Here is a 13,176-nt window from a genome sequence, read left to right as displayed (position 1 = left end):
AAGGGAACACATAAAAATAATTTGCTTTCCTGTAAGCTATCACTAAGTTGTTCAAAATATAATGGGAAATATCTGATTCAAAATGCCCTACAAAAATTTAAAATACCTAAAAGTAAATTTGTTAATAATTATGCAAGATCTATATGAAAGCAATTGTAAAACTCACCGAATAATTTGGGGGAAAAAAATAGCCTGTTTTCGTGATTAAAAAAAAAGTCAAATCAAACAGAAGATTGTCTATCTGTACATATATATGGAAGCCCTGATGGTGCAGTGGTTAAGTGCTCAACTGCTAACCAAAAGGTCAGTGGTTAGAATCCACGCAGCCACTCCGTGGGAGCAATATGTGGCAGTCTGTTCCCATAAAGATTTATAGCCTACGAAACACTGTGGGGCAATTCTACTCTGTCCTACAGGGTTACTAGGAGTCAGAGTCAACTCGATGGCAACAGGCTTGATTTGGTTTTTGTATGTATGTATGTGACAAAACTCTTTAAAAAAAAAAGCTAAGAACTGATCATCACAGGATTCAGTTTCCTCCAGGAAGTTTTTGGAGCCCTGGTGGCACAGTGGTTAAGAGCTCAGCTGCTAACCAAAAGGTTGGAGGTTCAAGTCCACCCAGAGGCACCTCGAAAGAAAGGCCTGGCGGTCTACTTCTGAAAAGTCAGCCACTGAGAACCCTATGGAGTGTATTTCTGTTTTGACACACACGGGGTGACCATGGGTCAGAGTTGACTCCACGGCAACTGCTTTAATGCACTAGAATTTCACCCCAATTCTGTGCACCTGAGGTAGGAGAGAGGGGAAAAGGAGAAATTAAATTCATTTGGACAGATCTTTATTCAGGATGGTTCGTGTACGAATATGGGCAAGAGTGTGTTCTTCTCCATGAGCCCACACTGGGCAGAGGGAAGAGTCCTGTGCACATAGGGGACAGGCCTCAGGGCCCCAAAGACACAACACTGAGGGCCTTCAGGCTGGAAAAATCGGAAGGCTTCATGGAGGAGAAGGCCTGATAAACAGCCCGGATTTCTATTGGCAGAGATGGTGGAAGGGGAAGGGCATCCAGGCCTCCTGGGCAGGTGGGGTTCCATAATTACAAAGGCAGAGAGTCTGGACAGAAGGTAGTAGGGCTTGGCCGTACACGGGGTGCCCATGGGAGAGTTACTTGTGTGGGAGAGGAAGAGGGGAGAGGACCAGCAGGGTCCCTGGGGCATCCTCTGGCCAGGGCTTAGTGGGCAGGCTCAGAAAGCACCACAGGAACTCGTGACAGGGCTCAGCAATTGGTGTGGTTTGGTTTTATATACCACTTACCGTATGCCAGACATAGTTCTAAATGCTTTGTTAGTATTCACTGGTTTAATCTTCACAACACTCTGATATGGTAATCCATTTTACAGATAAGGAAACTGAGGCTTAAGGACTTAAGTAATTTGCCCCAGGAAGTCTGGTGCCAGAATCTTGTTGTCTTAACTACCAAGCTAGGCCATCATCTATATATTTATATACTTATATAATTGCATAAATGTGATCATACACATTTATACACAGGCCCTAAGACGTGTTTTCTTTTCCCTTTATATTTGTTCTCCTTATCCACATTAGTTTCCCCTACCATGAAATCCATGTTACCAACTTAATATATTTTTTATTTATTCATAATTCTGCCCGGACCTATGTATGCAGATACCTATAATCACATATGTGGCTGCAACAATGGGCTCAAGCATAGTAACAGTTGTGAGGATGGGATGGGATGGGATAGTGTTTTTTTCTGTTATACAGAGGGTCACTATGAGTCAGAAGCGACTCAGTGGCACCTGTCTTGGTCATCTAGTGCTGCTATAACAGAAATAACACAAGTGGATGGCTTTAACAAAGAGAAATTTATTCCCTCACAGTCTAGTAGGCTACAAGTCCAAATTCAGGGCGTCAGCTACAGGGGAAGCCTTTGTCGGCTCTGGAGGAAGGTCCTTCTCATCAGTCTTCCCCTGGACTAGGAGCTCCTCCATGCGGGAACTCCGGGTTGGAAAGACACTTTGCTTCTGGCACTGCTTTCTTGGTGGTACGAGGTCCCCATTCTCTGCTTGTTTCCCTTTCCTTTTATCTCTTGTAAGATGAAAGGTGGTGCGAGCCACACCCCAGGGAAACTCCCTTTATATTGGATCGGGTATGTGACCTTAGTGTTAAGATTCCATCCTAATCCTCTTTAACATAAAATTACAATTACAAAATGGAGGACAACTACACAACACTTGGAATCATGGCCCAGCCAAATTGATACACACATTTTTGGGGGGACACAATTCAATCCATGACAGCACCTAACAGCAACAATAATCACAGATGCATATAGATTTCTTTTTGTCACTTTTTTAAAAAATATTGGATCATATTAAATATACATCTCTGCATCTTTCTTTTCTCACTCATCTATGCCTTGTGGAAATCCATGGCAGATTTCATTCAGTCTTTTTAACACCTACTCCTTTGTCCACCCACACAGCCTTGCCCCTGGCCTGCCTCCACCGCAATTGCACTTATTTCTTTAAAATCCATTAGAGAGTGTGATGGTGGAAATTCCAGGCCAGGGAGGAAAAGGGCAGAGGGCAGGCAGCAGGTTGCTTTTCGGGCTGTGTCTTGCCCACTCCCTTGCTGGGTGGCCAGGAACCCTCAGCCCTCAGGCAGGTTTGCTGACTGTGTTATTATGAAATCATTTGCATATTGTGAAGTGCTTTGCATACGATGGAGTGATTTGCATACTAGGAGGGGGGCATCTCAGCGGTCCCAGAGTAGCACCCTTGGGTGTCTTCCTCCATTTGCAAAGAAACCAGCCCAGGAGGGTTGCATCTCAGAACTCAGGGAGGGACCCAGTGGGGAGCATCCTGGCCACCTGATGGGCCTGGTGGAGTGAGGTAGACTAGATATTTTGAGGACAAACTAGTCCCACCTGGAAGGAGTTGGGGGTTTGGGAAGGGCAGAAATTGGGGTGTGAGGTGGGTCAGGCCACCAGATCCAGCATGTGAAAGCTGAGTGCCTTCAGAGCCCCCAGTAGGGGCAGAACAACACAGTCCTGGCAGGAGGAGCTGCCAGAGGAGGTGAATGAGGGTCAGAGGCTTGGAGACCCTCACCCCAGTGCAGTCTCTGCCCAGGTAAGTACCCACTTGCCCCTGCCTAAATGTTCTCCGGTCCTTGCTGATTCCCAGATGATGCCCAGGCCAGACTCCCGCTGCTGTTCAGGCCCAAAAAGTGAGAATGGAAGGACATGCTCTTGGGTCAGAGACATTCAGGTGTGACTCCTCAACCTGCCATTTGCTGCCATTGTATGACCTCAACGGGATATAAAGAGAATTAAGATCATGCAGGTAGACTAGCACGTAATAGGTGTGCAGTAAATAGCAGTTATAATAATAATTGCTATTGTTTGCTGCACTAGTCTGAAAGAAGAGGTCAGGCCTAGGTTCCCCAGGTGAGGGGAGCACAGAGCCCTCGTCCCCAGGTTTGGATTTCCCAGCGGCAGGGTCCACTGTCAAGCACTGGACCCCAAAGGGTTACAAATCCTGAAGACAGAGGCCTGAGGTCCCCAGTGAGAAACCAAAGCATAAAAATAATTCGATGAGTAAGAATAAAATTCCCTCTTCTGAGGTTCCCGGGGCCAGGCCCCTCCCTGCGGCAGGCACTTCCCCTTTCCCTTGTTCATGGAGGAGCCAGGCCAGGCTGACTCAGAGCAGGAGCGCCGCAGTAGCCCTCCCACCCCGGATCCCGACTCCGCCCGGCCCAGGGCGGAGCTGTCTGGAGGCCGGGCGCGCCCCCCTGCGGCCGCAAGAGGGACTGTAGCCAGGGACGGGAAGCGGCGGCCAGACCCGCAAGCCCAGGGGCCGGGCGGATCGTGGTCCCCGCGGGGATACCGCCTCCGCCCTGCCCAGCCTGGCGGAGCGCGGTTCCCGTGGGGTTCCCACTTCCCGCCACCCCGGCCCCGGCGGAAGTGCGCTGCTGCCCGGGTCCCCCATGGGCGCGAGGCGGAAGCGCGCTCCGGCCACCGTCCCCCTCGGCCCGCGCCGCGCGGTGCGTCGGGTTCCGGACAGACCCCGTGTGACGTGGCCGCACGCCGGAGGCGGCCCCGGGCCGGGGGCCGGGCTGTCGGGCCGGGCGGGGCAGACCCGGGGCGGGGCGCGGCACCGCAGCTGGATGGCCGGGGACGCCCGGAGCGCCGCCGCCGCCGCCTCACGGTGAGTGACCGCCTGACCCGGACCGACTCGTCCCAGCTCTTCGCCTCGAGCCCGGAGTGAAACTTGCTTCCCTCGGGATCTTCTCTTCCGTCTCCCACACTTCGCTCCCATCGCTCCCTCTCTTTCGTCCGCCCTCTCTCTGTCCGCTTGCTGGCGCTCTCACTGCCTCTTCTCTCTCTCCTGTTTTCTGCGTTTCCTCGCCTCTCTTAGTACCCTCTACTCTCCCAAACCTGTGGCCCCCGCGCCTCTACGGGACCCGCATGGCCCCCAACCCTGCCCTGGCCCGTGCCGCCTTTCGGTCCCCAACTGGTTTCATCAGTCTCCAGCAAGGCCTGGAGATCCCAGTGCTGGGCTTCTTTTTTCCTGGGAAAATTTCAGCCCCCAGGCAGCTGCTTTCCTTCCCTCCGACCTCCATCAGCAGATGAGGAAACTGAGGCAGGGACGTCGCCAGTTCAAGGTCACAAGCAGCATGAGGCAGGGCAGAGCCACTTTTAAACCTCATGCCTGAGTTTCCAGACTGCACTTCTCGCTTGGTTGACTCACTTCCACGTCCTTTGACTGGCTGCCTGTGATCCGCTGCCGGCTGGCACATTCTTGCTGGGGGTGCTGCCTGCCTCCCCCGGCACAAGGAAGACCTCTGTGTGCCTCCTCCATGCCGGGGCGCTCACCTACATTATCAAGCTCAGTTTGTCTTTACACTGAAGGAGGCACTGCTATTCCCATCCTCAGAGAGGGGGCTTCGGGGACTTGCCTGAAGTCAGCTAAAAGTATAGAGCTTAGAGGTAACTGCAGGCCTCCCATGCCTTGTGTATCCGTGAGGCATCTCTTGGCTAAAGGATCCTTTCTGTCCAGTCCCATCTCCTGTCTTTCTCCCTGTGCTGGGGTCACTGGGCTCGTTTCCTAGGAGGAAGCTTTGATGGTCTTGTCTGAGCTCAGCTGTGTGGTTTCTCCACTTGCGCCTCGTAATGCCACCCCATTAACCTGGACAATGCTGGCCCCCAGCCCTGGAGTGCCCTACCAGGGCACATCCAGCAAAGCCATCCCTGGCAGCCAGAAACACCCAGCTGGGCCGGGCCAACACCTCACCCTGTCATTAGGGAAAGTTTAGCCTCAGGCGGACATGCTGACACACCGTCTGGAGCAGGCTCCGAAGGAAAAAATGTGTGCTCCTTGGGAGTGGGGATGTGGAGGAGCAGAGCCCCTTTGCTCTGTGCATCCACTGCTCGGACCCTCAATGCCCTGGGCAAGGCGTGCAGAAGGGCGATGCTGTGGTCTCTTGGCAAGAGGAGGTTGAGAAGCCACATCTCCTGAGCAGGTGCATGGCCAAGGGTGACAGCTGGCCTAAGCGTCCTTTGTGTTTTTCAGAACGTGGCATGCCTGGATGTCCCTGCCCTGGCTGTGGCATGGCGGGCCAAAGGCTCATCTTCCTCACTGCTCTTGCCCTGGAGCTCCTAGGAGGGGCTGGGGGCTCCCAGCCGGCCCTCCGGAGCCGGGGGCCCGCAGCAGCCTGTCGCCTGGACAACAAGGAGAGTGAGTCCTGGGGGGCCCTGCTGAGCGGGGAGAGACTGGACACCTGGATCTGCTCTCTCCTGGGCTCGCTCATGGTGGGGCTCAGCGGGGTCTTCCCCTTGCTCATCATTCCCCTGGAGATGGGGACTGCGCTGCGCTCAGAAGGTGGGTGACCTCTTCTGACGCCCAGGGTGCCCAGCCAAGGGAAATGTGCTGCCGCTCTTCTGGGAGACCTGGGGTCACTCCTCCTGGGTTACAGTGTGTCAAATTTCTCACCTGGGGCCCTGGGAGACCAGGGTGTACCCTGTTCATTTGTTCGTTCATCCGTACATTTATTTGTCTTTTCAGTCAGCAAACATTCACCAAGGAGCAGTATAGATAGAGGTTGGAAATACAAATGTCAGGCAGCATGCGTTCAGGTCCTGGCTCTGCCACCTACCAGCTGGGTAGCACTGGGCAAGTTACTTAACTTCACTGTGCCTCAGTCTCACAACCTTTAAAACGGGGATAGTAATATTATCTACTTCATAGGTACTATCGTGGAGATGAAATGAACTAATATAAGCAAAGCATGTAGGAAAGTGCCTGGATCAAGGAAAGGGCAGGTTTGCAGGCCTCAGCCTGGGCACGGAGATGCAGTAGAGAGCAAAGCACTGGCTTTGCCTTCAGTTTCTGCTCACAGTCCAAGCAGTTAATCAAGTCTGGAGCAGCTGGGTCAGTGCTCCCAGGAATCCACAAGACGCCCAAGTGGCTGGTAGCAGGGCCTGCCTCTGGGAAGGGATCTGGGAGAAGGGGGCACAGTTACAGTTGGGAGCTTTTTCCTTGGCTACCCTTTTGTACCATGTGCCTGTACACCTAATCTCACATTGTAGTTCTTACTTGCCGTCATGCTGATTCTGACTCATGGCAACCCCAAGGGTGCAGAGTACAACTGCTCCACAGGGTTTTCAAGGCTGTGAACTTTTGGAAGTAGATCGCCAGGCCTTTCTTCCAGGGCATTCAAGCATCCAACTTTTTGGCTAATAGTTGAATGCTTAATCATTTGCTCCACCCAGGGTCTCTTTTAATCACAAATAACATGTAATTTAAAACAAAAAGAGTATATGGAAAGCTGCTAAAAAGGCAGATGCCTGTCTTGCCCTGCCCCTGGAGTGTGACATAGTAGGTCTGGACTGGGGCCCCAGGAATCTGTAACAAGTGCCCAGTGGCTTGTGCTGCCCGCTGGCCCAGGAACCATTTGCTCAGCAGGCAGAGCAGCTCCTCCGTGCCAGGCACTGGGCTGAGGGCTGGGACAACTGTGATCCAAGCCCTCGCGAAGCCTGCTGTCATGCCCAGGACCCTGTGCACCAGCTCACCCCCTTCTCAGAGCAGCCCTGGAGGTCAGGGGAGGGCGGTCTGGGATTGTTAGCTCCATTTTACAAATAGGGAAACACAGGCACAGAGAAGTCCTTTGAGCAGCCCCAGGCCACCCAGCCCGGGAGGAGCAACTTCCTCTGGGACCCCACCCCGCCACCAAGCTGCCCGTGCCCTCAGGGCCTCAGTTTCTCTATCAAACCAAGGAGCTGGAAGCAGTCCTCTTAGGGCATTTCCAGCTCTGGAAGCTACAAGTTTGCAAAAGTCCACAAACCTTTGCCACTTTCCTAAGAGTGGCTGGTAGGAGAAAAGTTCCCATTTAATGAGCACTTGCTGTGTGTATTGTCATTTAATTCCTCCAAGATCCCTATCAGAAAAATACAGTTCTCCCCAATTTGTAGATGGGAAAACTGAGTCTCAGAAGTCCCCAGTCCCCAGCTGGTAAGTTGAGGAGTCCGTCAGGCTCCAAAGCCCAGGCTCTTAACTGTGGTGCGGAGGTGGCGCCACAGCTCTCCAGAAGGTTGCGGTGTGTGCCTGCTGAGCACATGGCCCTTGCTGGCCTGTGGGGCGGGGGACCCAGGGAGAGCAGCAGCCCCTGTCCAGCCTTCCAGAGGCTTGTGGTCTGGTGGGGACAACAGAAGGAGCCCAGTGAGCTGGGTGAGACAGAGGCCGGGCGAGGCTTCAGCGGTGGGTCAGCCCCCAGGCCCCAATCTCTGCCTTGCAGCCGGGGCCCGGCGCCTGAAGCAGCTGCTCAGCTTTGCCTTGGGGGGCCTCTTGGGCAACGTGTTTCTGCACCTGCTGCCCGAGGCGTGGGCCTACACATGCAGCGCCAGCCCCGGTGAGTGAGGCCGCAGCCCTGGGGCAGGAGGGCAGGAGGGGAAGTTGGTGCCCATGCCCCGGGGTGCTCAGGCCCTGCCTGTTACGCCAGTGACCAGGGGAGGGGCTCTGGGTATCTGGCAGGACTTCACCTAGGAGGGAGGATCACTCTGGAACCCAGAGACTCTTCCAGCCAGCCCTGGCCCACAGCACATCACTGCCCTAGACTAGGTTCCATCCCAGGTGGCCTCCACTCCTGTGGCCTGGCTTGGCCTGATGGTGCCACCCCTACAGGCGGTGAGGGACAGAGCCTGCAGCAGCAGCAGCAACTGGGGCTGTGGGTCATCGCTGGCTTCCTGACCTTCCTGGTGTTGGAGAAGATGTTCCTGGACAGCAAGGAGAAGGAGGGGCCTGGCCAGGTGAGCCCCAAGCCCAGGGCCTGGCTACATCAGCCTTTCATCTATGGTGGGGCCCAGGGCCTGGTGTTCCGAGCTGAATCCTGGAAACTGGACCTCTTGGCTCTCTTTCCTGAGAGCTCTGGGCCACTGGACCAGCTTCTCTGGGAGGGTCTGGGCAGTGATGGCAGCAGCCCCTGCTGTGACTTGTGCCGATAGACTGATAGTGGCAGCAGCGCAAGGGTGGGGGCCATCAAGTTTGGAGACACCCAGCTGATGGAGCTGTAGAGAAGCCTAAAGAGAAAGTACATGTTTTCTGTCTTTCTTTGTCTCTCTTCTGTGACTACCCTGGCTGGGTTGGGGGCATCTAATGCCACCTCTCCCTCCTCCTGGGCCTAGGCCCCCAGCAAAGACCCCATGGCTGCTGCTGCTACCCCTGCACCCAATAGAGACCGCTGTCTGGCCCAGCCGGCTGCAGAGTCCGGCCCGCATACCATGGTCCGGAGCATCAAAGTGAGTGGCCTGCTTAGGGCCCCCTCCTCCTACAGCTGTCCCACCCCATGTGGCTGGCCCAGCTCAGCCCTGCCCAGCCAGCTCAGCCCTGCTTGCCTGGCTCGGCCCTGCCTCGCTGGCCCAGCCCCTTCTGCCCAGCTCAGTCCAGTTCTCTCTCACCTCACCCAGGTTAGTGGTTATCTCAACCTGCTGGCCAACACCATAGACAACTTCACTCATGGGTTGGCTGTGGCTGCCAGCTTCCTTGTGAGCAAGAAGGTGAGTAGGGGTTGGGGCAGGTGAAGTCCCAGGCATTGCCAGTGGGAATGATGGTGCCTATGCCGACCAGCTGTTTCTACCTCCAAAATGTCTCCAGCCTACCTACTTCTTGCTCCTTCCATTGCCAGTGCCCTCATCCAAGGCCCTTCTCCCTCCTTCTGCCTCCCAGACGCTGCCACAGCCTCCTTGTTGGTCTCCCTGCTCCTTCTTTTATCCCAGGCTGCTGGTCTGGTCTCTTATGACTCGAGTCGCTCCTTTCTGGGATCACATGCCTCTCCTTAAAACCCTTCGTAGCTTCCCAGAATCCAAGAGAAGCCTGCCAGGATGCTAGGTTTGGCCCATCAGCTTCTAGATGCTTCTCCCTCTTCTACCCTCTGTGCTCCAGCCACGCTCTTGCTCACCTCACAACCTCCACCTCAGGTTCTCATTCTGCCCCTCTGAACAGCTGGCTTCTCATCCTGCAGACCTAGCCTTGTACTTCCTCAGTGAGGCCTTTGCTGACCTCCTTGCCTAAATCAGGGCCCCATTATGCAAGCCCGACACCCAGTCTGTCCTTTCCATCACAGCACTTGTCACAGTGCGTAATCACACATTTCTGTGTGCATTCATTCAATCCTGTGTCTCCCCTCGACTGTAAGCATCACGAGGGCAGGTTCCTTCTCTTTTACTCACTGCTATTTTCCTAGTAGCCAAAGCCATGTCCAGCCCAGAGCAAACTCAGCCCAGAGCTGAGTAAGTATCTGTAGTGAGTGAGCAGGTGGGGCATGCAGGACACCAACACAGACCGCCCCCCCCCAGACTCAGGCTCCCCTCTCCTGCAGATTGGGCTCCTGACGACCATGGCCATCCTCCTGCATGAGATACCCCATGAGGTCAGTGCCCGGAGGGGCAGCCCTGAGGGGCCCGAGACCACTGGCTGCCAATGTGGGCCTGGAGCATGGGGGGAGGAGTTTGGGAGTGGGACCCCCTGGCAGCAGCAGTCTGGCTGGACTGTCGGCCTGGAGCTCCTCACCCCGTGGGCTACAGCCACTGGTGCAGCTGTGCTCCAGCCTCCTCAGGACTGGGTCCCCAACGATGGGATGTGGGCAGGGTTGGTGCAAGGCAGGGGGCTTAGTGTGGGGGTCTGGGGCCAGCTGGGGCCGAGTGAACATCTGAACCTTCCCTCAGGTGGGTGACTTTGTCATCCTGCTTCGGGCCGGCTTTGACCGATGGAGCGCAGCCAAGCTGCAGCTCTCGACGGCACTGGGGGGCCTGCTGGGCGCCTGCTTCGCCATCTGTACGCAGTCCCCCAAGGGCGTAGGTACGGGCATGGTGGGCGGTCGTGGCAGGTGGTGGTCAGCGGAAGGACCCCCAACCACAGGGTGCTGCCCCTGGTCTGCCCCATGGGAAGGGTGGGATTACATGGCTCCCCAGGGTCCCAGCCAGTGGGCACCCTCCTCCACCTGCCACTGCAGAGGAGACCGTGGCCTGGATCCTGCCTTTCACCTCTGGGGGCTTCCTCTACATTGCCCTGGTCAACGTGCTGCCGGACCTCCTGGAGGAAGACGACCCGTGGTGAGTGACCCCCTGGGCCTGCCCCTGGCAAGGCCCTCAGTGGCTCAGGAGGAAGGAGCACCTGGCCTCCGCCCTGAGCTGGGCCCTCTCCCCCACAGGCGCTCCCTGCAGCAAGTGCTTCTGCTCTGCACAGGCATCGTGGTGATGGTGCTGTTCTCGCTCTTTGTCGAGTAGCCATGCTGGACGTCCCCACCCCCACAGCAATAAGAGACTCCGATTCATTCTGTGATCATGTGTGAGACAGACAGGGCGAGTGCATGTGAGAGAACGCATCCCCGACCAGACAAGCGGGCGGGTGTGTGTGTGTGTGTGGTGTGCACATGTGGCCTGCGAAGGTGTGTGTGTGAGACCGACACTGTGATCTCGTGTGCTGGGCCCAGGTCATGGCCTCCCTCCTTGCCACCTCATCATTCATCATCTCCCGAAGTGAGTGATGAAGAACAGGGGCACTGGTCCTAAGCAGGGGCTTCTGCCCATTAGGGCCTCAAGGGGAGGCCTGGGCCGCAGGGAGCCCCAAAGCTGTCCTGCCTCCTGCTGGGGCCTTATTGGCCCCTGGCCTGAGGGCGTAAACCCCTCTGCTCATGCACACAGGCCCTGGGCAGCCTAGGAGTCGAGACTGGGCGGCTTCTCACTGCTGCATCCGTGTTTCTGGCCCTTCCTCTACCACCTCCAAGGCCCTTTCCCTGATGGCCAGAGAAGAGGCAGGTGCTCGTGTGAACCCCCAGCCCTACTCTGCACTGACGGTCACACCCCTCCCAGCACTGAGCTGGGGGATATTTCCAAGATCTCTTCCTCCTGGCTGCCCACCCTGGGCCAGCTCCTGGTCCCCAGTGAGGGCTCCCTGGCAGCGCCAACAGCCCTTGCCACCTCCAGCTGCCAAACAGCAGCCTGCAGGGCAGTGAGCAGCCCAGGCCAGAGGCCTGGTCCAGCTCAGGGATGCTCCTGCCAGCACGGGGGCCTGGCAGCTAGTCTGGGAGCAGGAGGAGTGAGCCGTGTGCCTGCCTCCTGCTTGGGGCCCCTTTGCCTTTCCCACTGGGGATGGGGGTAAGGTGGGGGTGGCGAGGGCCCCTTTTGTCAGCACTCAGGAATGTGCTCTGGGAGAACGCTGAAGCCATAATCCCCAGCTATTTCCCTTGGCTGTCGCCCAGGTACTCAGCTGGCCCACTCCACGGCCCAGCTTAAGCCCTACCGCTCATCCGTGGCTGTTCTGAGAAATGGCCACTGAGAGGGTCTGAGTGGTTTTACAGCAATTCTGCTGATTTCCGTTTCTATCTGTAAATAACTGTTCTATAGACAAGATGCAAATAAATATCACCCACAAGCTGGCTGCCTCTGTTCTGCACACAAATTCCATGTTCAAGCAGGGTTGTCCTGGGTGCCAAGCTGCCCAGCCTTCTGTATGCACCCACCAGGTCAGCTGCTTTCCGAGCCTCAGCTTCAGGCCACCTCAGGGCCCCCTCCCCCAGCTGCCACCCTGGTCTCCGTAGTCATCCCCACTCTTGTAGAGAGCAACAGGGTATCCAGCACTTCGTTTTTCTGACCTGCTTTGTTAGCTTTTTAGCCCAATAATGGTTGAGCACTATACCAGTTTAACCCCTCAGCACCCTGCTTTAAAGAACTACCTGCTGGGGCTTCCCCCTGCCCTGCGCCCTGGTAATGTCATCAGGAAGGAAGCCCCATTCCCAGGTTTGGCTTTGATGAAACTGCCATCTCCATTTAAAAAAGAAAGCATATGGGATCCTTACTCTAAACCATACTCCCTCTCCTGACTGCTGGGTGTAAAGACAACACCAGGCACCGGGGGGCACCGCTTCCCCACAGTGCTAACAGGAGAGTGCCGGAGGAAGTGGTGTCCAACTCTCCTTTCCACGCCATCTGGGACACCTTTGACAGCCTGCTGGCCGAGAGCAGCACTGTCTGCAGTGTGGGGAGTCCGGTATAGGGAGGGCGGGAAGCCCGAATCTGCCATATCCCCAGTATTTTCATCAGCAAAACATTTACAAGGGACGTAGCTGCTTCACCTAGTTGTGCCATATTCAGGAATATTTCAAGGTCCAGGGCTGTCTGTGCCAGCCCCACCCTCACCTCAGCAGGTGCCCAGGGCCCCTGCTGTGTGGCAGAGGCACATACCACCATCTCACCCAGCCATCGGAGGGAGGCAGCGTGGCCCCACCTTGTAGGTAAGGAAACTGAGACAGGGAGAGGGTGGTGATCCACACTCTGGGGCCATGGCTGGGAGCCAAGCTCCCTGTCTGGTTAGGAGAGGAACGGGACACAGGAGAGGGGGCAAAGGAGTGGCCGAGCTCAGGGCAGGGGACAGAAGCAGAAGCACTTTGGACTGTGCTGCTGGGCCTCCAGAGCAGGTGGGTGGGCAGCCAATGGGACTGCCAAAGAGAGTGGTACAGGTAGCCCAGACACAGGGACTGCGCCTTGGAGGCAGTTAGGCCGGAGGAGAGGAATCAGCTGGGGAGGTGGACCTTCCAGGCAGAAGCTGGGATAGCTGGTGATGAGCTGTGGTCTTGCCCCCTTGCGGGAGGAGAAAGAAAGAG

The 13,176-nt window shown here is 56.0% G+C and overlaps 1 protein-coding gene across 6 annotated transcripts; it reads left to right on the top strand.

Annotated features, from left to right (window-relative positions):
* The first annotated feature begins 2,809 nt into the window (after positions 1-2,809).
* SLC39A13 (solute carrier family 39 member 13) lies at positions 2,810-11,948 on the top strand. Of its 6 annotated transcripts, none has more exons than XM_064288141.1 (10): positions 2,810-3,152; positions 5,595-5,903; positions 7,816-7,929; positions 8,202-8,326; positions 8,702-8,815; positions 8,984-9,073; positions 9,895-9,945; positions 10,241-10,369; positions 10,528-10,627; positions 11,219-11,948. In XM_064288141.1, the coding sequence occupies exons 2-10, from the start codon at positions 5,603-5,605 to the stop codon at positions 11,527-11,529; spliced, it is 1,335 nt and encodes a 444-aa protein (XP_064144211.1). In that variant the 5' UTR covers positions 2,810-3,152; positions 5,595-5,602; the 3' UTR covers positions 11,530-11,948. The 6 variants fall into 6 exon arrangements, with proteins under 6 accessions (XP_064144211.1, XP_064144209.1, XP_064144206.1 ...); XM_064288139.1 differs by lacking the exon at positions 2,810-3,152 and adding an exon at positions 4,166-4,229 and having other exon boundaries at positions 10,241-10,373; positions 11,219-11,349; XM_064288136.1 differs by lacking the exon at positions 2,810-3,152 and adding an exon at positions 4,166-4,229 and having other exon boundaries at positions 10,241-10,373; positions 10,726-11,340.
* Positions 11,949-13,176: the final 1,228 nt, after the last annotated feature.

Source organism: Loxodonta africana, chromosome 7 (genome assembly GCF_030014295.1).
Source record: "Loxodonta africana isolate mLoxAfr1 chromosome 7, mLoxAfr1.hap2, whole genome shotgun sequence".
NCBI classification, from domain to species: Eukaryota; Metazoa; Chordata; class Mammalia; order Proboscidea; family Elephantidae; genus Loxodonta; species Loxodonta africana.
The sequence above is the reverse complement of the archived record's forward strand: the minus strand, read 5'-3'. Positions and strand labels throughout refer to the sequence as shown.

Bases quoted from the DNA above. Each gene is read 5' to 3' on its own strand.
- SLC39A13 (XM_064288141.1), top strand. From the start codon at position 5,603: ATGCCTGGATGTCCCTGCCCTGGCTGTGGCATGGCGGGCCAAAGGCTC. The intron at 7,930-8,201 runs GTGAGTGAGGCC...CCACCCCTACAG, and splicing joins CACATGCAGCGCCAGCCCCG to GCGGTGAGGGACAGAGCCTG. The intron at 8,327-8,701 runs GTGAGCCCCAAG...TCCTGGGCCTAG, and splicing joins AGAAGGAGGGGCCTGGCCAG to GCCCCCAGCAAAGACCCCAT.